Below are 23618 nucleotides of genomic sequence, written 5' to 3'. Positions count from 1 at the left end.
AGAATCAGTGTGGTGTAGTGGTTAGAGCACTGGACCAGGACATAGGAGACCAGGTTTTGCATCCCTATTCAGCTGCAAAGCTCCCAGGTGACCTTGAGATGGTCACTAATTCTCAGCCTAACCTTTCCAGATTCTCCTGGACTACCAGTCCCATTACCCTTGAATCATATTAGAAACTCAGATATAAAAGCTAGGCACCTTAAAACCTAGGTTACGATCATCACAACAGAATGTCTGTTTGCCAGGGGGCTGGACTAGATGACCCCCGGGATCTCTTCCAGTGCTACAATTCTATGATTCTATGGTCACAAGAAGAAGAAGAAGAGTTTGGATTTGATATCCCGCCTTTCACTTCCTTTAAGGAGTCTCAAAGCGGCTAACATTCTCCTTTCCCTTCCTCCCCCACAACAAACACTCTGTGAGGTGAGTGGGGCTGAGAGACTTCAAAGAAGTGTGACGAGCCCAAGGTCACCCGGCAGCTGCATGTGGAGGAGCGGAGACGCGAACCCGGTTCCCCAGATTACGAGACTACCATTCTTAACCACTACACCACACTGGCTCTCAACTACATTGCTTGACTGTAGTTTGCTCTTAAAACAATTCACGCCCCCCCCCCCCCCGTATGCAAGAAGGAGAAACACATATGGCGGCAATGGAGATGGTATTTACTACGGACCAAGGCAGGTTTTTAAAATGCGGTTATGAACCTGGCACCTGGAAATCTCTATGTAGTCAAATTGGACCCACACCAGGAGCAAAACACACCTGGCGCCTGGGGAATTTCGAACACTGCCCTTGAACCATTGGCTGTGCTGGATGGAGCTGATGGGAGTTGTAGTTCAGCAGCACCAGGGAGGTCAGGGGTTCCCCTCACCTACTTTACTCATTTTTTGTGTGGAGGATCCTGATGTTGCTGGGGAATCTTTGCAATCCATTGTTTTCTGGGGGCTGGTAAGAGGTGAACACCTGGAGACCACAGGTGCCTCTCTGCCCCATCTTGAACCAAGTTTGACACTGCTGAGGCATCTGCTCGAAGATCAGGACCTTCCCTTGTGGGGAAGTAAAGCTGAATGTGCAGTGCTGGACTACAGAAGGATGAAGGGGATTAGGCAGGCCTCGTCGCCATGGCAACAGGAAAAAAAGAAGAACTCCACATAACCCTCAAGCAGACAATGTGACCTTTTGGGAGTGGATAAAATGGAAGTCAGTAGGCCAAAATAAGTCAGGTGTGCCCCACTTACTTCCTCATTAAACACAAAACCAAACAAAAGAATGGGAGACACAGCTGAACTAGGTCAGACAACTTGCTTTGAGAGTATAACCAGCTTCAGCTACTTGGTTCTTTGTTGGCTCCATTCAGACTTAATGTTGCTCAGTCCTTTTTTCTGTTAAAATGCATACTCTGGGGTGCCTAGTGTCCTCCAGTTGTTGCTGAATTACAACTCCCATCATGCCTGACCATTTGCTCTATTGGCTGGGGCTGCTGGGAGCTGGAGTCAAACAAGGCCTCTGAGGGGGTCTCTGGTTCCCCACTCACTCTCACTTTATTGAGATGATTTATTAATTTATATACTAGTGGGGAGTTTCCAGCACTGCCTGAAATTTTTTATAAACACCTCCCCCCCCATTAATTTGGTTGATTTTTTAAAAAATGGATAGTGTAATTTGTGAGTTTGGATCCATCACACCAAAGATCGGGTGAAGTCACGCCGAAGTCATGTTTTGGTCTGCCATCGTAATTCAATATGGCACCCGGCGTCCAAATGGCAATGAAAACTGTCATATTGGGAACCCTCATGCTGAGTTTGTCGATGATATCTTGAGAGGCAGCGGAACCTATGCCGAAAAACAGGCAAAGTCATATCAAAGTGACATTTTGGCCTACTGTTGTGATTCAAATTGGTGCCCGGCACTCAAACATCTACCAGAATCACCACCCATACCCTGGGAACCCTCCTGTTGAGTTTGGGTGTGCAGCGCTTTGAGCTCCTTAAAAGAAAAGGTGGTAGATAAATGCAATTAATAAATTAATAAATCTTCACAGTCACAAGGACTAGAACCTTGGTTTAAGTTTTGAGCTCAGCAGGAGGCTGAATTCTGGGCCTATTGCTATCAAATGCAAGCACCTCTTTTCAGCGCTCCGGCAGAATTGTGATTCTGATTTTTATTACCACCCTCACATGCTGTAGCGTTAGTTTCAAGATCTTTTATCTTGCGTAGCTCCTGGGCAGTGTATGTTTCTTTGAAGAGTTTCTGTTTGAGGCACCTAAGTGTTTTACTTTTCATATGTGAAAATGTGTGTGCGTCAGCAACCCACAAAGCATCTTTCAAAATACGTTTGAACAAGGGCAGGGGTGGAAATCTCATACAGCTGTGTTTCTGTCTCATTGCTTTCGAGATACAGAATATTGGTGGCTGAATTAGGCAGGCAAGAGTTTGGTGGGGTCATATTTCGCCAACTACTTTCAGAAGCAAGGCCTTCTGAAATTAATAATGGGACAGAATGTTTGGTAGCATGTCAGACGGACAGTATAATCTAGTGGTGTCAAAATTAACAGAGCACCTCTAAGAATTATTCAGATTTGCAAAATGCTGGTCGTTTTAGTATGGGAGACATGAGGGGAACCTGTAACTTTCTAGATTATTATTGCAGGCCCTCCGTGTGTACCTATTTTCCAGGGACAGTCCCGGATACAGAAGCTGTCCTAGTTTCTGATTTGATCCTGGAATGTCCCACTTTTTCTTTGTTGTTGTTGTTTAGTCGTGTCCGACTCTTCGTGACCCCATGGACCAGAGCACGCCAGGCACTCCTGTCTTCCACTGCCTCCTGCAGTTTGGTCAAACTCGTGTTCGTAGCTTCGAGAACACTGTCCAACCATCTCGTCCTCTGTCGTCCCCTTCTCCTTGTGCCCTCCATCTTTCCCAACATCAGGGTCTTTTCCAGGGAGTCTTCTCTTCTCATGAGGTGGCCAAAGTACTGGAGCCTCAGTTTCAGGATCTGTCCCTCCAGTGAGCACTCAGGGCTGATTTCCTTCAGAATGGAGAGGTTTGATCTTCTTGCAGTCCATGGGACTCTCAAGAGTCTCCTTTAGCACCATAATTCAAAAGCATCAATTCTTCGGCGATCAGCCTTCTTTATGGTCCATCTCTCTTAGGACGTCCCTATGCTCGTCTGAGAAATGTAGGAGGGTATGGAGTTATGCGATCCCCTGAGCCAAGGACATAAGTAACTATACAACCTTTAGAAGACATCTGAAGTCAGCCCTGTATTGGGACCTTTTTAATGTTTAATGTTTTATTATGTTTTTTATATATATTGGAAGCTGCTCAAAGTGGCTGGAGCAACCCAGTCAGATGGGCGAGGTACTAAACATATATATTATGATTATTTTTATGGAATAAGGTGTCCCTATTTTCATCAGAGAAATGTTGGAGGGTATGAAGGTGGACCCCCCCAAGCTTTCACCTGGGTGTCTACCTCTTCTCCCAGTCTCCTACCCTGAGAGGCTGGATTTGCACAAAATGTTGATCATTTTGGACTGCACTTTTTCAGGAAAAAAGTTGGACTGCAAAGCAGTTTCAGGTATGGCCACAATTGGCCTCATTAACAATTTTCAGGGATGAAAATTATGTATTTATTCATAGATATGGATTCCTTCTAGCAGAAGAGGAAGAACCTTTGGCCCTCCAGATGTTACTGAACTATAACTCTATGGCCACTAGCCATGCTTGCTGGGACTGATGGGAGTTGAGGTTCAGCAACATCTGGAGGGCCAAAGGTTCCCCATACCCAGTGTTCAGGACTGGATTACAGATCTGCTGAATTCTTGGATTGCCAGCCAGCAATGTACCACCTATCTATTCAAATTACACAGGGCTTTTAAAGCTGAGGAAAGGGGGGTGCTTGTATTTGTGAGAGAAAGTTGCCATAGCAGTGCAAGGTAATGTTTTACTAAATGAAATATTTAAACTTAACACTGCTACATATGGTGTAATTTTCAAGCAATTAAAGAGTGCCATGAAAACAAAAGCCAAAAAGAAGACCAGATGCTTCTGCAGAACGCAAGTCGTGACCGGCTGGGAGGGATAGCCTGTCATTTTCGGTTTCTCTGCATTTCTCAGCTTCCCAGTCTTCTCTTCAGTCCTCCACGTATCAATCAGTTTGCAATTTATTCATTTTTTTAAAATAAAAAAAAACCCCTCATGAAAATACCTTTGCTTTTTAGTGAAATCCCATTTTTGCAAGCTATTTCCCCTGATACAATGCACTGTATGTGTAGCTTTCACTAATGTATTCATTATCTTATCTATTTATCTAGTTTTCAAAGTTATACAGAAATACCTATTTTAATGCACACTTTCCCCTAATGTACTGTATCCATTTAGCTGGAGAATGGCATTGTAAAATTGGGAAAAGTGTGAATTTGCCGGGATAGCCGTGTTTCGGCTTGCATATTGTTCCCAAAAGTGCAAATTAGAGAAGTTTGCATTATAAGTAATTGAACCATATTTATCCTCCGTCCCTACAGGGTAGTTGCTAATCATGAGATATTGGTGCTTTAAAATGACTGTGACAATCTGAAGGTGATTGGGTGAAAGTTAACCTGGTTGAGCTGCAGTGACTTCCCCTGCCCCCTGGAGAACCCTGAGAATTCTGGTTTTGTGCAGTTATTTGATAATTCCATTCACAGAACTACAATCCCAAGGAATCCTACAATGGGGAAGGGCCCCCATGACAGTAAAACTAGTTGAACTATATGGAATACCCCAGACATACACTACTTTGTTTTGTGTGGGGCAAGGATGGGGCACTTGTGAGCCACACAGATGTTGTTGAACTAGAACTCCCACCATCCCTAACTATTGGCCATGGGCTTTCCGATCAGAAGGTCAGCGGCTCAAATCCCCATGATAGAGTGAGCTCCTGTTGCTCTGTCCCAGCTCCTGCCAACCTAGCAGTTCGAAAGCACACCAGTGCAAGTAGATAAATAGGTACCGCTGCGGTGGGAAGGTAAACAGCATTTCTGTGCGCTCTGGTTTCTGTCACGGTGTTCTGTTGCATCAGAAGCTGTTTAGTCATGCTGGCCACATGGCCCGGAAAGCTGCCTGTGGACAAATGCTGGCTCCCTCGGCCTGAAAGTGAGATGAGCAACCCCATAGTTGCCTTTGACTGGACTTAACCATCTATGGCTTCTTTGCCTTTCCCTTAATGGAATCCAACAGTGCCACAAGGTCCTAATCCTTGGGCCAGAGAAACTTGGACCAGGCTCAAATGTCTGCTCATCCTTTCAATCCATGGGGAGCGCCATCACCATTATAAGAGAACTACGGGGGCATTCATGTTTGGATTTGAAGAGTTTGGATTTGATATCCCGCTTTATCACTACCCTAAGGAGTCCCATTACCCTTGAATCATATTAGAAACTCAGATATAAAAGCTAGGCACCTTAAAACCTAGGTTACGATCATCACAACAGAATGTCTGTTTGCCAGGGGGCTGGACTAGATGACCCCCAGGATCTCTTCCAGTGCTACAATTCTATGATTCTATGGTCTCAAGAAGAAGAAGAAGAGTTTGGATTTGATATCCCACCTTTCACTCCCTTTAAGGAGTCTCAAAGCGGCCAACAATCTCCTTTCCCTTCCTCCCCCACAACAAACACTCTGTGAGGTGAGTGGGGCTGAGAGACTTCAGAGAAGTGTGACTAGCCCAAGGTCACCCAGCAGCTGCATGAGGAGGAGCGGGGAAGCGAACCCAGTTCACCAGATTACGAGTCCACTGCTCTTAACCACTACACCACACTGCACCATCCGCCCCCTTCAGCATGGGAGACACCAAATGGGAATTGCAGTACAACAACCTCTGGAGGGCCACAAATTCCCCTTTCCTTTTCTATGGAGCTCCAGGCAATGCACATCCTTTCTCTACCTCCTCCATTTTCTCTGGTCCTAGGCATTAGGACCTCGTGGCAACCAGCACTGTTGGATTCCATCAGCCTGAGCCAACAATGGTCAATAGGTAGGGATGGTGGGAGTTCTAGCTGAACAACATCTGCATGGCTGACAAGTGCCCCAGGCCCAAATGTCTGCTGAGCCTTCACCATTATATTAGGAAACGTCACTTTGCAAAAAGAGGAAGTATATACCGTATTTTTTGCACCATAACACTCACTTTTTTCCTCCTAAAAAGTAAGGGGAAATGTCTGTGCGTGTTATGGAGGGAATGCCTATGGGTGGCATGCCTACAGATATTCCTCCTCTAAAAACTACGTGCGTGTTATGGTCGGGTGCGTGTTATAGAGCGAAAAATACGGTATTAGGCAAAATTGCACACAGATAGGTGTATATTTGGAGAAATTGGCAGTCAAATGCTGCTGATTTTTCATGTGGACTTAAAAGAAAAACTAATCACAAACTAATGTGCAGAACCAAATTTAAGGTTGGAGAAATGAGAAACTGCAGTTGAGAGTTTGACCCATTAATGTTTCCTTTTTTATGTTATCTCCCCCTCTCCCATTCATTCCATGCTATGTTCTTAAAGGATAATTAGATCCTTAATATTATTTTGAACTGAACACTGGCAGTACATTTTCTGGGAAAGGTGAGCATTCTGAGCCCATAGGCTCAGAAACATAATTATCAGAATCAAGACTCAAAAATGACCATAATTAGCCATTTCTTTGTGCAATTTGAAATTTACATCTGCAATAATGCCACCTGCATGAGCCAAAGAGTTGTTTAATTAGAAACGCGGCATGGTGTAGAATGGTTAGATGCAACTTGCTAATAACATTGGGCTTTTTCCTTCCCCGAGTTAAAATTAATGGGCGGCTTGAGCTTGATTTCTTAGGGAAGAAGGTAGGCCTCAAGGTGGTTTGTTTTATTTCCCTGCGCGAAGAAACGAGTGCATAACTCGAGTCAGTTCATTTCTGAAATCTACAATGCGTCTTGCTTGGGTGGGCGAAGTAATTAAAGAGGTGCATGCAGTTATGGAAGCAATTAGCGAGTGGGACCGATAAGTAATCTGGGCACTGGTGAAATGAAAATGAGTTCAGAGTTCAGCCCAGAGAAAGTTGCCTTCAGTTAAATATTTGGCTGTGTGTGAGATCCTATGTGTATTTACCCAGAGGTCAGCCCCACTGACTTAGAGATGCAGCTTGAGGGTCAAAGTTCATGTTCTGACTCTGAATAAGTCAGAAAGGGGCCCATCTTGTCCAGCACCCTGGCCAGTCCAATTGCTGCAGGAATACCACAGGCAGGGCACAAAGGCAACAGTCTTCCTGCTCTGTTACTCATAAGAGCCTAAGAAAAGTCTTCTTGGATCAGGCCAATGGCTCATCTAATGCCAACACTCTCAACTACCACCCTACCTCTTCATTCCTTGAAATGCTAGATTTCCCTGTGCAAGGATTATTTTGCCTGGGAATAATAGAATTGCAATTTTTTCCTGCTTATTTTAAATTGGGGGTGGGGTGGCACATCCCACATACTGTTTGCCCCATAAAGAACCAAATCTATTTCTATCTGTGACTGATGAATTGGTCATTGGCTTGGAAATGGAGGAAAAAACAAAAAGCTGGTATTTCCATCTGTCAGCGGATTAAAAAAAAAGTAAATGATATTCTGGTGATGGGAAAAAATAAATCACATGCCATGTCAAAGACATGACTGAGCCAGACCTACTGACTTCCCCCATTGTTTGGTATCCTTTCCTGAGATATCTAGAGTTATCTAATACAGTGCCTTACTCTGGCATCTGAGTATATATTAAAGGCCTCATCTGCGCTATAGATTTAAAGCAGTATCCTACCACCTTAAGCAGCCATGGCTTCCCCAACAAAGGATGCTGGGAACTGTAGTTTGTGAATGGTGCTGAGAGTTGTTAGAAGACCCCTATTCCCTTCACAGAGTTACAGTTCCCAGAATTCCCCAGGAAGAGGGACTGATGTTAGTTAAATCACTCTGGAAACGGTAGCTACGTGATCAACAGAAGTATAGTGTCCTGGTCAAGTGAAGTAAGAGTGCCACTATATTCTGCCTTGGTCTGACCACATCTGGAGTACTGTGTCCAATTCTGGACACCACAATTTAAGAGGGATGTTGACATGCTGGAAAGTGTGCAGAGGAAGGCAACCAAGATGATCAAGGGTCTGGAAACCAAGCCTTATGAGGAATAGTTGAAGGAGCTGGGTATGTCTAGCCTGGATAAGAGGAGACTGAGAGGAGATATCATAGCCATCTTCAAATAGCTCAAGGGTTGTCACATGGAAGAGGGAACAAGCTTGTTTTCTCCTGCTCTGGAGGATAGGACACAAACCAATGGATTTAAGTTACAAGAAAGGAGATTCTGACTAAGCATCAGGAAGAACTTTCTGACAGTAAGAGCTGTTTGACAGTGGAATGGTCCTCTTCTGGTGGTGGTGAACTCTTCTTCACTGGAGGGTTTTAAGCAGAGGTTGGGTGCCCATCTGTCATGGATGCTTTAGCTGAAATTCTTGCATTGCAGGGGGTGGGAATAGATGACCCGCAGGGTCCCCTCCAGCTCTACAATTCTGTGATTCCATGATAGAAATAAGAGTTCTCCCAACCATGGTGTATCGTGAAACAGTGACGTTTTGTATCTGGAGACGTAGTGATTGCGGCACAACTTGAGACAACTTTGTCAGGGGATTAGACAAACACATGGAGGATAAGGCTAGCAATAGCTACAAAGTCATAATGCATATATGGGGCAAACACAGGTGACGCTGTGGGTTAAACCACAGAGCCTAGGGCTTGCCGATCAGAAGGTTGGCGGTTCAAATCCCCGAGACGGGTTGAGCTCCCGTTGCTCGCTCCCTGCTCCTGCCAATCTAGCAGTTCGAAAGCACGTCAAAGTGCAAGTAGATAAATAGGTACTGCTCCGGCGGGAAGGTAAACTGCGTTTCCGTGCGCTGCTCTGGTTCGCCAGAAGCGGCTTAGTCATGCTGGCCATATGACCTGGAAGCTGCACGCCGGCTCCCTCAACCAATAAAGTGAGATGAGCGCCGCAACCCCAGAGTCGGCCACGACTGGACCTAATGGTCAGGGGCCCCTTTACCTTTACCATCAGAGATAGCTGGTTGCGGCTAAACACTACAATTCTGTGATTCTATGGAGAGAGGGCCATGTCTTGCTTGTTCTCTACTGCAGGAGCAGAATGCTTGACTAGATGGACTTTTCTCCTGCTCCAGAAGTGTGCTTCGGGAGTTTCTTCATGGTGTTTACTGGGAATTCAGTGCCTTGCCTGCAAATTGAGTTGAAACAGAGGAGGAAAGGCAGCCAGGAAAGGATTGTCCCATGCTATTCATTTGCAGATACGTATAGATAGATGGGCAGAAAAATGGGCCCTACTTAGCCTTAGAGGCACAGTTATAGTCTGGAAGAAACAGGAAAACATGGTGGTTGGGGATCAAGAGTTCCAGGGGCAGCTTCCAGTGTTTCAGATCGGGGCCGTCCTTTAACCATGAGAGAAGACAGCTTGAGAAGTACATCTGTGCTGCCTCTGCTGTTTTTGGATGTTTGGCAGCTCCCCCACCGATGAGGATCTCATGACCATTTGAGGATGGCTGCGGAGCAGGATGACTCTGCAGGTTCCATAAACCACTGGCTTCCTTGATAACTTGCAGCTGCCTCGAGTTTCGAAAGGAATAGAGGGAAAGTCTGACTTTTAGGACGGCTGTGAAGTAACAGCCTGTTACCCAATCCAGGCAATCAGTAAGGTTAAACGACAGGGAAGGAGATTTCTTGTCCAGGCAGGTTTATTGCGGTTCGGTAATGGAATGAGATACATCAGCAGGATTGCTTTCTCTGGAGATGCGATAGTAGAGGAGGCTGGGCAAGCACTGTTTGGGGAAGGGAGGTGGCTTGGTGCATGGCTGTTGGGGACTTTGTGGCTTCCTTTGCATGGACAGAGGGTGCAAGGAAAGGGTCAGATTGTGTGCTGCAGTGTGGAGGTGGCTAATAGGGGAAGGATGTAACCAAACTATGGGGCTTCCCTTGCGCTTGATCCACAAGCTGCAGTTAGTGCAGAATGCTGCAGCGCGATTGCTGGCAGGAGGGAGACCTTGTCAGCATATAACACCTGTGCTCCGAGATCCGCACTGGCTGCTGAATTGCTAGCGCACCAAGTTCAATGTGCTACAGTTAGTATAAAGGTAAAGGGACCCCTGACCATTAGGTCCAGTCGTGACCGACTCTGGGGTTGCGGCGCTCATCTTGCTTTATTGGCCAAGGGAGCCAGCGTACAGCTTCTGCTCATGTGGCCAGCATGACTAAGCCACTTCTGGCGAACCAGAGCAGCGCACGGAAATGCCGTTTAGCTTCCCGCCGGAGTGGTACCTATTTATCTACTTGCACTTTGACGTGCTTTTGAACTGCTAGGTTGGCAGGAGCAGGGACCGAGCAACGGGAGCTCACCCTGTCAAGTGGATTTGAACCGCCGACCTTTTGATTGGCAAGTCCTAGGCTCTGTGGTTTAACCCACAGTGCCACCCACGTCCCACAGTTAGTATATGAAGTTCTTAACAACTTGGGACCTTCGAAATCACCTTACCCTATGTATACCCACTCGGTTGCTTTGAACAGCAGAACTGGCACTAGTTACAGGTGCCATGTAATGCCTTTACTGGTTTTGTAAGAAATCAATCTTTTAGTGTGACAGGACCTTTCGGAACTCCCTGCTTATTGACGTCAGGCAAGTGCCTTCACTGTACTCTTTTCAGTGCCTGCTAAAAAACATTTTTGGTTAGACAAGCCTACCCAGATATGTTGACTGTTGACTCGTATTTTAATCTGTTTTTGTTTTATCACTGATTTAATTTTTTTAAGATATTTAAATAATTGTTTTTTGCTGCTTTTAGCAATAATATTATTGCTTTTTTTGGTTAACTGCTTGGGTTTTGTTTTGCTTGCACAATCAAGCAGTGTACATTTTTTTTAGGAAATTAAAAATAAAATAAAATAACTGGGGCTATGGAAAAAGGCCTGCGGGGTGTGTGTGTTGAGTAATATTAAGCCCACTCCGTGACCATGAGATGTCCTCTTAGGCAAGGTTCCCCTTTTGACTGTGACTTTTCATCTCCAGTCTAGAGCATGTGGGTGTGACATTGAGATTATGAGTATTAACTGTGAAGCTCTCAGCACCACTCGCTTCAAATGTCACTTCACTCACCTCAGATTGGCTCAACAGTAAATCTCTCTTCATGGGGAACTCTGGGAATTGTAGTTCTGGGAGGGGAATAGGGGCAACGTGATAACTCTCAGCACCCTTAACAAACTACAGCTCCCATAAGTCTTTGGAGGAAGCCATGGCTGCTTTAAGTGGCATCACAGTGCTTCAGATGCATGGTATAAATGTCTTAGTCTTATCAAACACAACTGCTCTTCCCCTGCAATGTGCAGCTGTTGGACATCTTCTGGAGCACACTGTCAGCTGATACAGAGCAAGAACCCGCCCCAAAGGTCTAGCTAGAATCCATTGATGTGACCCTACAGCAGGGATGAGGACCCAGTGGTCCTCCAGAGGTTGCTGGACAACAATTCCCATCATCCCTGACCATCAACCATGCTGGTTGGGAATGATACGAGTTGGAGTCCAACAACATCTGGAGGGCCAAAGGGTCTCCACTCCTGGCTTCATCTCGCCATAGGTGCTGAATGGACAGAATGGTGCATGTCTCCTCTTCTGTAACTATTGCATCTGTTGGGGCCAGGCTGAATAACTCTCCTAAGGACCACCTTAAGGAAAGCCTAAATCCAGAATAGCCAATGTGCTACCTTCTGGATACTGTTGGACTACAACTCCCATCATCTCAGGACCATTGCCCAGAGTGGCTGGGGCTGATGGGAACTGGAGTCCTGCCCTAGGATCCTGTGCTGGAACATGCATCTGAGAAGATCCCCCAGAATCCTTTGCAATATGAAATTATTCTCCAGCATACAAGCTGTCATCTAAAATGTTCCAGTAAGGTAGAAAGTTTTTGGGAAATGGAAAGGCGGATGATCCAAAGGGAAGATGACATGAGAAGGAGGTCAGGGCAGGAGAATATAATTAAAGGTCTGATCGACAGCCAAATAGTCATGGAACACTTTCCTGAGTGCAGTCCTGAAACTCTTCCAGTTTCCCCCCTCTTTTACCTGAAAGTAAAAGTAAGCTGAAATTCTAACTCTTTCAAATTGGCTGTGCCCTTCTCCCTTGACTTTGGGGTCAAGGTGATTGCTGGTCTTTTTGTTTGTTTGTTAATCTTTATATAAGATTACTTTAACTCACTCTTTGCTTTCCATTCTTTGGCGTGTGTTTTTTCAGATGCTGAAAGATTAAATGTAACATTTGCATTTGAATGCACTTTCAACACTATGTAAACGTTCTGAGTAATCTTTGCCAGAGTTAATGATATATACCTTGGGGAGTTGTAAAGGCTATGACGAAAATAAAATCTCTGCTTCCAGCATTCATACATACCTAAGGGCTTCTGGGGGAAAGGGCGATTATGACTGTGATTAGAGGACACTTAAAAAAACATCACACCTCTGGTTTTATATTCGTTTTGAGGCTTTTCAGAGAACCTTGTGGATCTGTTGGGTAGGGGAAATCCAGTGTCTTAATGGAGTCATACTTTTATCAAGACCAATACTTTTATCAAGGTGGTGTGGAACCTCCAGCCCCTGGGTGCAAACAGGCTTTCTTATATGGCCCAGGGGGCTGCTTTGGCCAAGCTACACCCACCCCACCAGACAGAGATCTTCTGGTGGAAGAGAGACTGCAGCAGAGGGGGGAAAGTGGTGTGCGCCACAAATACAGGGTTTGAAAGGGAAACAAGGCCTTTTTGCATTCCTGCACATGAGACTCTTGCAAGGCAGAAAGCAGAAGTAAAAACTGTTATAAGAATTTCTGGGTCTCAAATATAGAATAAATATATTTAAATATATGAACCATGTGTCTGAAATAGTATGGGAGAGCAATCCTGGGGCCATTTTGACTCTCTCAATGACCTCAAATATTCCTCTGCTGTAAGGGAGGCAAATGGGGAAAGCCTTCCCATTGTCTTTTTGCTTGCAAATCCTGTCTTAAGGGCATATTTGTGTATGAATAGGGTGAGCCTGTGACCTGGATTCAGGAACTAAAGTATTAACCATCACAAAAGAATGGCCAGGCTGCCCAGGTAATGCAATCAGTGACCATTATCAGGTATCCCGGCAGAAAGGATTTCTGCTGTAGACTGACTCCTCTGCTGTAGACCACCTCCTTCTGTGATGTATGTATGATGTTTTAGGGGAGTGGTCTTGAGCTACAGGATGGGCAGTTTCAAAAGGCTAAATAAGGGCTTATGTACCATTGTTCAGGGTTCTCCTCCCTCCTGTGTGTGGTGAGTGGAGACCCTGTTTCAACAATTCCTTTAATACAGATCAGACTTACTAGCCGCTTTGCTTTTCAATTTACTCTGGTTGGCCTCTGTTATTTTCTCCTACTGATAAGGAGCCCACTTAAGGACTCTGTACAGGCTCCGGAATACCCCATAAGGGAAAGGGAGCAGTTTTTCTTATAACAAAACAAGCAAACAAACAAAAAAACTTGGTAGTCTTTCTGCTGCTAAAGAGAGCTGGAAATTCTGGTGAGAGCCAAATTGGCCTCCCATTTTGAGGCCTCGTTAGCATGCCATTCCAAGGCTATTACTGGCAGCAATGACTTCGTGTCATTATTATGTGGCTTCCTTGAAAACTGTTGACACAGTTCTGCCTGCTGTAAATCCTTATGACAATGTTGTTTGGACAGAAGCGAGAGTCTCGAGTTGTCATCTCCAAATGTGCAAACAGAGTCTTGGAAGTCTTGGAGTGGCTTTCTTGTAAAAGAGAAGGGGGAAAAAGGAAAGGAAAGGGGGGGGGAAACGTTGGTTGGTCTGACACAGGAATGCAAAGCAAAATTGCCATGTGTCGTTCATAAAAATAGGACCGGAAACAGGAACATGAAACTCAGTGTGGTTGGGAACGCGTGGGTGGGCTGGGCATATATTTGAGTCGATTTGTATGACGTACACAGACCCTGGCAGGCTTCAGGCTTTTATGGACTTCTCAGTTCTCTGAGCACCATAATGTCAGGGATTGGCAATGTAGCATCCTCCAGTTGTTGTGCCATTCCTCCAACCCCCATCAGCCGCAGCCAACATGAACAACGGCTTGAGAGCACCACGTTGGCTACCCCTGCCATACATAATGCTCAGTTGAAAATACGTCTGCACAGATTCTTCTTATTTCCTGTAGGGTTTTTTTCTTTTTGAGGTTCTTTTAGGGGATGCTGTCAGTCTGCATGATTTTTTTCCTGGGGCTGGAATGGGGCAAATACTCCAAATACACACAATCCTGGGAACTGTAGTTTTCTAAGGGTGCAGAGAGTTGTTAGGAAACGATTGGAACACTTAGAGTTTGAAAATCTCTTTGTCAAACTTCAAAGGGTATAATGCCACAACTAATTTACCAAAAGGATAAATTCCAGCTTGACGCTTGCTCCTGCTATATGTCAACTCCCTTTGTAGGAAGGAACCCCTCCTCCCCCAATTGCATGATGTAAAATGAGTGTGTATTTATCAGTCTAAAAAGGTAAAAAAAGGTAAAGGACCCCTGACAGTTAAGTCCAGTCGCAGACGACTCTGGGGTTGCGGTGCTCATCTCGCTTTACAGGCTGAGGGAGCTGGCGTTTGCCCGAGTACAGTTTTTCCAGGTCAGGTGGCCAGCATGACTAAGCCGCTTCTGGCACAGCAGAACACCGAAACCAGAGCAGTGCATGGAAACGCCGTTTACCTTCCCGCCAGAGCGGTGCCTATTTATCTACTTGCACTGGCGTGCTTTTGAACTGCTAGGTTGGCAGGAGCTGGGACAGAGCAACAGGAGCTCACCCCGTTGCAGGGATTCAAACTGCCGACCTTCTGATCAGCAAGCCCAAGAGGCTCAGTGGCTTAGACCACAGCGCCACCCGCGTCCCATTTATTGGGCTGTGTGTGGCCAAATGCCAAAGGACTTTCTGACATTGACCTGAGCTTATCTCTTGTGGCTTAGGTTCTTACAGCTTTATATTTGGCTTTTTCTAGATGTATTTGTAGTTGGGTTAATGGTTTTGTATTTTGTTGTGGGCAGGAGGTTTGGGCAGGGGTTTGTCGCTTTTGTTCTTTTGTCAAACTTCCCAGGAGAATGCTAAGCTGCTGGGTGGATGATTGCTGAAGGTATCAGTTGTGTTTGCTGGGGAAAGTCCACAATCGATCTGGTAGGATGGATGATTCTGCAAGTGTTTTCATAGTCAAGCCTGTAAGTGCCAAAAAATGAATCCCCATGGTCATATTGGCAGTGATAATGCCTTTTGCTTGTCTGGACCATGGGTAGGCAAACTAAGGTCCGGGGGCCAGATTCGGCCCAATCGCCTTCAAAATCTGGCCCACAGACAGCCTGGGAATTAGCGTGTTTTTACATGAGTAGAATGTGTGCTTTTATTTAAAATGCATCTCTGGGTTATTTGTGGGGCATAGGAATTCGTTCTCTCTCCCTCCCCCCAAGAAAAATATATAGTCTGGCTCCTCACAAGGTCTGAGGGACAGTGGACCGGCCCCTTGCTGAAAGAGTTTGCTGACCCCTGGTCTGGATAGAAGCTAGAGAGGGTTTTGTGCTTGTGTGTAAAAAACTACCCTAGTGTACAATATTTGCATCCATTGTCTGGCTCATTTTGCCACTGGCACATAGCACTTAAAGGATTGCCCAGTAACGAATTTGGTCATTAGGCCAAAAAGGGTTTCTCACTCCTGTTCTGCATGATTATTCTTATTATTATTCATTAATTCATATACTGCCAAAATGGCTTCTAAGTAGTTTACAACAGGGAAATCAATACATAGTAAAAACTACACCATAAGAAATCCACAATTAAAAAGCATAGCAGTTAAAAAGTTTTAAAGAAAGCTGAACTGCTCTGAAATCTGTGGGTGAAGGGGCAGTGTACAAATGTAATAAATAAATTAAAAATAAAATAAAACCAGAAGTTTAGTTCAGGGGACTGCTTGCCGAAACAAGTGTGCCTTCCGGATGAGGCAGAATACCAACATTAACAATGCCTCTTGTATTTACTCCCTGGATAGCTCAGTTGGTTAGAGCTTGGTGCTGATAATGGCAAGGTTGCAGGTTCAATCCCCATAAGGGGCAGCTGCATATTTCTGCATTGCAGGGGGTTGGACTAGATGATCCTCAGGGTCCCTTCCACCTCTACAGTTCTATGATTCTTTGATTTCAGTAGGGGGGCATTCCGCAACACTGGCGCCATCAGTGAAAAAGCCCACCTGCATGGTACTACAAGCTGATAATCTTCATACACCAGCAGCAGACTCATTCTTTGAGTTTGGATGTTGATAAAGCCAGCACAGAATCATCCAAAGGCAATAGGGACACATAAGCAGGCTTGGAGAAACCCCAAATTTTGCACTCAAAAAACCTTTGGCAGACCCTAGGGCGACCCCTCCCTAATAACCCCAGTGCAAATGGGAACTGAGAATTGGTAAGGTAAAGGGACCCCTGACCATTAGGTCCAGTCGTTGCCAACTCTGGGGTTGCGGCGCTCATCTCGCTTTATTGGCCGAGGGAGCCGGTGTACAGCTTCCGGGTCATGTGGCCAGCATGACTAAGCCGCTTCTGGTGAACCAGAGCGGCGCACGGAAATGCTGTTTACCTTCCCACCAGAGTGGTACCTATTTATCTACTTGCACTTTGATGTGCTTTCAAACTGCGCTGTGAAATGCTGACTGATTGATCATCAAGAGGGGCATGAAAAACCAGAGAGGGAGGATGAAAGGGAATGGAGTATTCTGGAAAGGGAATTGCTGGCTGGCTGGCTACCTAGAAGGACCCCTGAACAGAAGTAGCCCACCAAGCAACATTTTGTTTCAGGTGTCATTTGTTTCAAAACAAGTGAAGAGAGTTGAAATGAGGACACACGGTGTGTTCTCAAGCAGCCTTGACAATGTATGGCGAAACTTTGTTACAATGCGCTGTGCATTTGCAACAGATCTGACTTCAGGCAGCTGCTTCGAGGACTGGAAATGAGGTTTTGCTTTCTTTAAAATGACAGCATGCTTTTCTCCCCTTAAATGCATTCCGAGTTTTGGCCTACTCAGCACCACCAACTTAATCTAATATGTGAAACCTGTGCGTTCCTGCTCTGCCTATTCGGTGCAAATTGCTTAATGCACTTTAATTTCTAATTATTTATTTGTTCCTGTGGGATGGGTCAGTAATGCAAGAGAAGGCTAGGGTCAGCAGAAAACAGCGAGGCTGGAGGGACTGTTTTTGCTCCAGCCGAAGAGTAATTAAACTGACCAGATTTGCATAACATTTTGTAGCACAGAAAAGAAAGGAGGAGGGAAAAGGACAGATTACAAGCTGGTGACCTATCAGTAACACAGCACCGAGAGGAGTAATTAAAAGGACGTGTAGCTAATATCATTGGTTCAGGGAGAGAAAACGCACAAGGCCAAAGAAGCTGAAGGACAACAGATCTGAAGTAGAATAATGTGACATTTATTTACGCACGCACACCCCCAAAAATAAATCTGGATTATTTTTTTGTCAGCTCTCCAAAAGATGTGGGTTATCTGACCTTTGGAAGGAAGGGGTTTTTTATTTTATTTATTTAAAGAAAGGACGAAATTGCACACACTAAGCTGGCTAACAGATTCAGCTTTGAAGATAGTGCTTTTAAAATCTAAGGTGCAGCTTGTTGCATGTTGTCTGCTGCTGGTGTGATGACTTGTGTGTTTGTGTATATGTGTTACGACCCCTGAACCAAGCCCCGCCTGCAATGCCTCCAAAGAGAATCCAAATAAGGAAGAAAAATCGGGAGATGAGGCTAGTGGCTATTAGTCATCATAGCTATGTTCAACCTCACTGCTGGAGGCAGTTTGCCTCTGGAAACCAGTGGGTGAGAATCACAAGTGGGGAGAGTTGGTCCTGCTTATGGGCTTCCAATATGCATCTGGTCACCCACAGTGAGAAGAAGATGCTGTACTAGATGGGTTTTTGGCTTGATCCAACAGGCTCTTATTAATATTCTTAAGATGCTTAACCCTGTTGGTTTGGGTGTGGGGTTTTCGGGGGGGGATTTTCAGCATCTCCTGTACTCTCCCAGCTTAGGGACAACACCCCCTTTGCCTTCTTCAGACTCTGAGGACTACCCCTTTAACCTCTGTCTTGTAGAAGCCAGTGATTCCAGAAGCTGGCAATGGTTCTTTGAGGAGCAAAGCTTCTCCAGGGAGGTGGGTCCAATTCCAGAAGACATGCTCGCTAGCCTTCATGGGGCTTCCAATGGATACAGCTCTTTGCTAAGGCAACATTCCCCCCATTACCTACAATAGAGCCAGCAGAAGAACCCACTGGGAGCTATCCGTGGTCCTGATGAGACTTGTCTGGCTCTGAATATACCTTGCCAAGCCACATTTTCCTGGATCTGGACTTTACTTAGTATGACCCTCCTTCCTGAAGACACTGCTTGGCACATCCTTAGCAAGTGGCACTTGAAGATGTGGCCTACTTTTGTAAATTCATGGAGGAAAGGGCTGCCAGTGGCTGCCAGCCATGATGGTTATGGTCTACCTCCTCAGCTAGAGGCAGCAATGCTCTAAATACAGTACCAGTTGCTGGAAAACATAGGATGGGAAGGGTACTCTTGTTCTGTGTCCTGGTTTCCCACAGGCATCTGGGGTTTACTTTTGTGAGAACAAGGTGCTGGACTAGATGGGTCAATGGCATAGTTCAACTGGCTATTCTTCTGTTCTTAACCTTGCCTTGAGGGGAAGCTAGGACTGGGGGATAAATATTGGTTCACTTCTTGCTTCAATGTGAACCTATCCAATATGGAGACCAAAGTGCGCATTGCCTTACAAATTTCCCCTTTTCCAGATTTTGCAATCCAGTTCTCCCAACAACAGCAAAAGAGAATAAGAATGCATATATTAGGGGAATATGCATATACCATATGCACAGAAATGCATGTATTTGTGGAAATCATGTGCTAAAATGCTTGCAAGGGAAGTTTCCCTATATTGCATATATTAGGGGAATATGCATATACCATATGCACAGAAATGCATGTATTTGTGGAAATCATGTGCTAAGATGCTTGCAAGGGAAGTTTTTATATATTGCATATATTAGGGGAATATGCATATACTATATGCACAGAAATGCATGTATTTGTGGAAATCATGTGCTAAGATGCTTACAAGGGAAGTTTTTATATATTGCATATATTAGGGGAATATGCATATACTATATGCACAGAAATGCATGTATTTGTGGAAATCATGTGCTAAAATGCTTGCAAGGGAAGTTTCCCTATATTGCATATATTAGGGGAATATGCATATACCATATGCACAGAAATGCATGTATTTGTGGAAATCATGTGCTAAGATGCTTGCAAGGGAAGTTTTTATATATTGCATATATTAGGGGAATATGCATATACTATATGCACAGAAATGCATGTATTTGTGGAAATCATGTGCTAAGATGCTTACAAGGGAAGTTTTTATATATTGCATATATTAGGGGAATATGCATATACTATATGCACAGAAATGCATGTATTTGTGGAAATCATGTGCTAAGATGCTTGCAAGGGAAGTTTTTATATATTGCATATATTAGGGGAATATGCATATGCTATATGCACAGAAATGCATGTATTTGCGGAAATCATGTGCTTTAATGCTTGCAAGGGAAGTCTGCTTGCATGTGCTAGGAAAATGTGTGCTAAAAGGCTGATGAATTTTCATGAGGGCTTTTTAAAATAACAGTACTAATAATTCACAAACTGATGTGGAAATCTGGTCAAGTTGAGACTGAAAACTGAGCAACTGGGAGAAATCGAAACTGACAAGCTCATCCAGCTCTCAAGGAGACCACACATTTAAAAAAAAAAACTTCCCAGTGTTAAAAATGGCACTGCTGTGTTTTTGATGCTGACTGCCCTATAAATAACCCTTCTTTCTCGCTGCAGGTGGTTAACTGTGACATTTCAGTATTAAAAATTTGCTGGTTGTCTATTGAACTGTACGGGCATGGTTTAACTATTTTTCTCTTTCTTTCTCCCCTTCTGCTTTCCCCTTCCTCTACAGCAATGAAATCTGGAGGCACCCAGCTCAAACTGATAATGACATTCCAGAATTATGGGCAAGCCTTGTTTAAGCCAATGAAGTAAGTGGGGAATCCCTGTCTTTAAAAAGCAAGTTTACAAAATTTCTGATGCCTGCGAAGAGATCACTAATGGGCATTCTTGTCCGCAGCCAAGCTTGTGGCGGAAAGAGATATGACAGTAATGACACAAGGAGCAATGATTGTTTGGGTGCCCCTTCCTTTTTTATCCTGCCAACCTAGCAGTTCGAAAGCACGTCAAAGTGCAAGTAGATAAAGAGGTATCGCTCTGGCAGGAAGGTAAATGGTGTTTCCGTGCGCTGCTCTGGTTCGCCAGAAGCGGCTTAGTCATACTGGCCACATGACCCGGAAGCTGTATGCTGGCTCACTTGGCCAATAAAGTGAGATCAGTGCCACAACCCCAGAGTCGGCCACGACTGGACCTAATAATCAGGGGTTCCTTTACCTTTACTTTACCTGTTTTTAAATTAAAGGGAGGCCTGGGAGGGGGTGGAATCTGGTGCAGACTACAGCATAAGGAAAATGGACTTTTAATGCTTTCCCCTACTTTGGTCCCAATCAACCCCCACCCCCAGCCAGGTGTAGATGATATTTGCATGGGGGATGGGGACATAGAACGAAATAATATTTTGTGCTGCAGATACATTCACGACCAGAGGCATAAACTCAACTCAGGTTGGTAAGGCAAGCATGCACTAACCAGAAAAGCTCATTTGCTTTGCAGATGTCTTACTGCTTTCAACTTGCCTTCTGTATGAACCTCTGCCAGACATTAACGAACTCAGGGAAGGTCAAATATGGGTCAAGGCTCATGAGTTAGATTTGGGTTTAAGATTCCAGATTTACCTTGGACTCATTGCGCGGATGAGCTTGGAAAATAATTCATCTTCAGATGGTAGGAAAACTGATTCACATTTATGGTAATAGCCAAACGTATCCCCCTGCCCTGCCACTCCCAGATTTCCCTTTGGTTGTATATTCATTTGTGATTTGTGCTTGTGATTGCATCAGTAAGTAAAAAAAATAAAATCCAAATTATTATATTATTAATTAATTAATTAAATTTGTTAGTTGCTTTTTTGCTATGGCAACTCAAAGTGATGTGCAGTATTTTAAGCAAAAAAAAAAAAAAATTGCCTACATACATTAAAACCAGCATATATGTGTATATATGTGTACACACACACACAACCTGCATGCAACCAGCTGTCTACAAGCTGCTGGGATCCTGCATATGCCAGATATTTAAGTGTCTTCTTGGCCCCAGATCAAGCTAAACCTGGGGGAACAGGCTGACTGCTCTGATTTAGATCTCTGAATTTGCAATAAGCTGCGAGGTGGTCGAGAAAATGCACCAAAGCGCCTGCATTTCTCAAGCTCCCAGCACCGCTTGGCTGTCTGCTTGGGGATATTTTATGGGTGGCTTGAAGTTATTTTGTGCATAGCTGCTCCAATCCCCCTTCACAAAACCCGAATCCCCTGCTGGTTCTGATTAACAGAGCAGATGAAAAGATAATGGAAAAAACGTTCTCCTACCGACAGACTTGCCCAGTTGCTCACATCTCCGCACCTTTTGGATTGGAGCTAATCCTCCAATCTGTGTTAGTTAAAACCTTTTGGGGCCTTGTGATAATCTCTGATAATCTCTACCATTTACCTGGTGCCATCAACAACCTTTCCCTCTCTTCCTGCCCCAACCTGACCCTGCAAGGAACAGTCTCAGTCACAAACAGTCCAGGCCTGTGCAGGAATAGGGAACGTGTGGCCCTCCCGAGGCTGTTGGGACTCCAAAAGACTCAGCCAGCATGCCCAGTGGTCAGGAATGATAAGAATAACATCTGGAGGCCCCTCGGGGCAGAGACCTCTTTTGATTTGTCCTGTATCAAATGGAGCAGCTGCAGTCAGTGGCCAGTCAGGCTTCTGTATTCTCCTAGGCTACGTATGCACTATGCATTTGAAACAGGCGACTCTTTTCAAAGAATCCTGGGAACTGTAGTTTTGAGGATTACCATATTTCCAAAAAGTAAAAACCAGGACACCTCGAACGTTGTTGAGGTGTCGTTGTTTTTTAAGGAAGGCCCCCAAACACCACCATTCAATTTTTCAATCCCGCCTTTGAAATCCCGGCAATGTCCAGAAACATCTGGATGTATAGCAGCCCTAGTTTATGGGGAAACTACAGTTCCGCCTGGGGGTCTTAGGGCGGTTCACAGATCTTTGCTTACCCAAAAGGCGATCAGATTGAAGAACAGCAGCAGACCTGGATGCTAGGGTTAAAATGAAGATGTGCTGCAGGTCTGGAAAAGGCAGGGTTGTGCCTCTGAATTCCACTTGCTGGGAACAACGTTAGGAGAGAGATCCTGCGCTGTGTTCTGCTCATGGGTTTTCCATAAGCATCTGGTTGGCTTTTGTGACGGGAAGGTGGACTGCATAGGCCTTTGGCCTGATCCAGCAGGGCTTTTCTTATGTTCTGATCATAGAATTGTAGAGTCGGATGGGGCACCCAGGATCATCCAGTCCAGGCTTCCTCAAACTCGGTCCTCCAGATGTTTTGAGACTACAATTCATATCATCCCTGACCACTAGTCCTGCTCGCTAGGGATCATGGGAGTTGTAGGCCAAAAATAATCTGGAAGGCAGAGTTTGAGGATGCTTGATCAGTCCAACCTGTGCAATGCAGGATTGTGCCCGGTACAGGCTGTGTTTTGTAGTAAACAAAACTTCTCTGACCAGCCACAGCTCTCCAGGCCTCGGATCTAGGCCTTTCTCATCTCGGATCCTTTTAACTAGAGGTTAGGTAAAGGTAAAGGGACCCCTGACCATTAGGTCGAGTCGTGACCCACTCTGGGGTTGTGGCGCTCATCTCGCTTTATTGGCTGAGGGAGCCGGCGTACAGCTTCCGGGTCATGTGGGCAGCATGACTAAGCCACATCTGGTGAACCAGAGCAGCGCACAGAAACGCCATTTACCTTCCTGCTGGAGCAGTACCTATTTATCTACTTGCACTGGTGTGCTTTTGAACTGCTAGGTGGCCAGGAGCTGGGACCAAACAACAGGAGCTCACCCTGCCGCGGGGATTCAAACCGCCGACCTTCTGATCGGCTCTGTGGTTTAACCCACAGTGCCACCCCCGTCCCTAACTAGAGGTTAACTGGGGCTTAAATTTGGCACCCTTTACCTGCAGACCAGCTCTTCCCTCGAGTTGCTGCCCTTTCCTTTGTTGGGAGAATGTGCAACAGAATATCTTGGACGGACATTCCATATTAGTGACTTGTGTTGGAGGCGAGCCTTGCGGTTGTCATCCTGAAGGATGATAATGCACCCATCAAGATTTCTGTTTGGGGAGGGGATTCCAGGAACCTAAAGCAAGCCGAGGAAAGCAGAAGGCCACCTGGGGCGATAAATACCGTAGGCTT

The 23618-nt window shown here is 45.1% G+C and overlaps 1 protein-coding gene across 2 annotated transcripts in view; it reads left to right on the top strand.

Moving 5' to 3' along the window:
* Window positions 1–23618, top strand: part of FAM20C (FAM20C golgi associated secretory pathway kinase) — a 98277-nt gene that overhangs the window by 21202 nt on the left and 53457 nt on the right. For both annotated transcript variants that reach the window (XR_008327471.1, XM_053364453.1), the window contains exon 3: window positions 20166–20244. Coding sequence is in view for 1 of the 2 variants with exons in the window: in XM_053364453.1 (XP_053220428.1) it covers window positions 20166–20244 (79 nt within the window). In the remaining variant the exon portion in view is untranslated. The remainder of the gene's footprint in view (window positions 1–20165; window positions 20245–23618) is intronic.

Source organism: Podarcis raffonei, chromosome 14 (genome assembly GCF_027172205.1).
Source record: "Podarcis raffonei isolate rPodRaf1 chromosome 14, rPodRaf1.pri, whole genome shotgun sequence".
In the NCBI taxonomy this organism is placed as follows: domain Eukaryota; kingdom Metazoa; phylum Chordata; class Lepidosauria; order Squamata; family Lacertidae; genus Podarcis; species Podarcis raffonei.
This window is presented reverse-complemented; position numbering and strand designations above follow the sequence as displayed.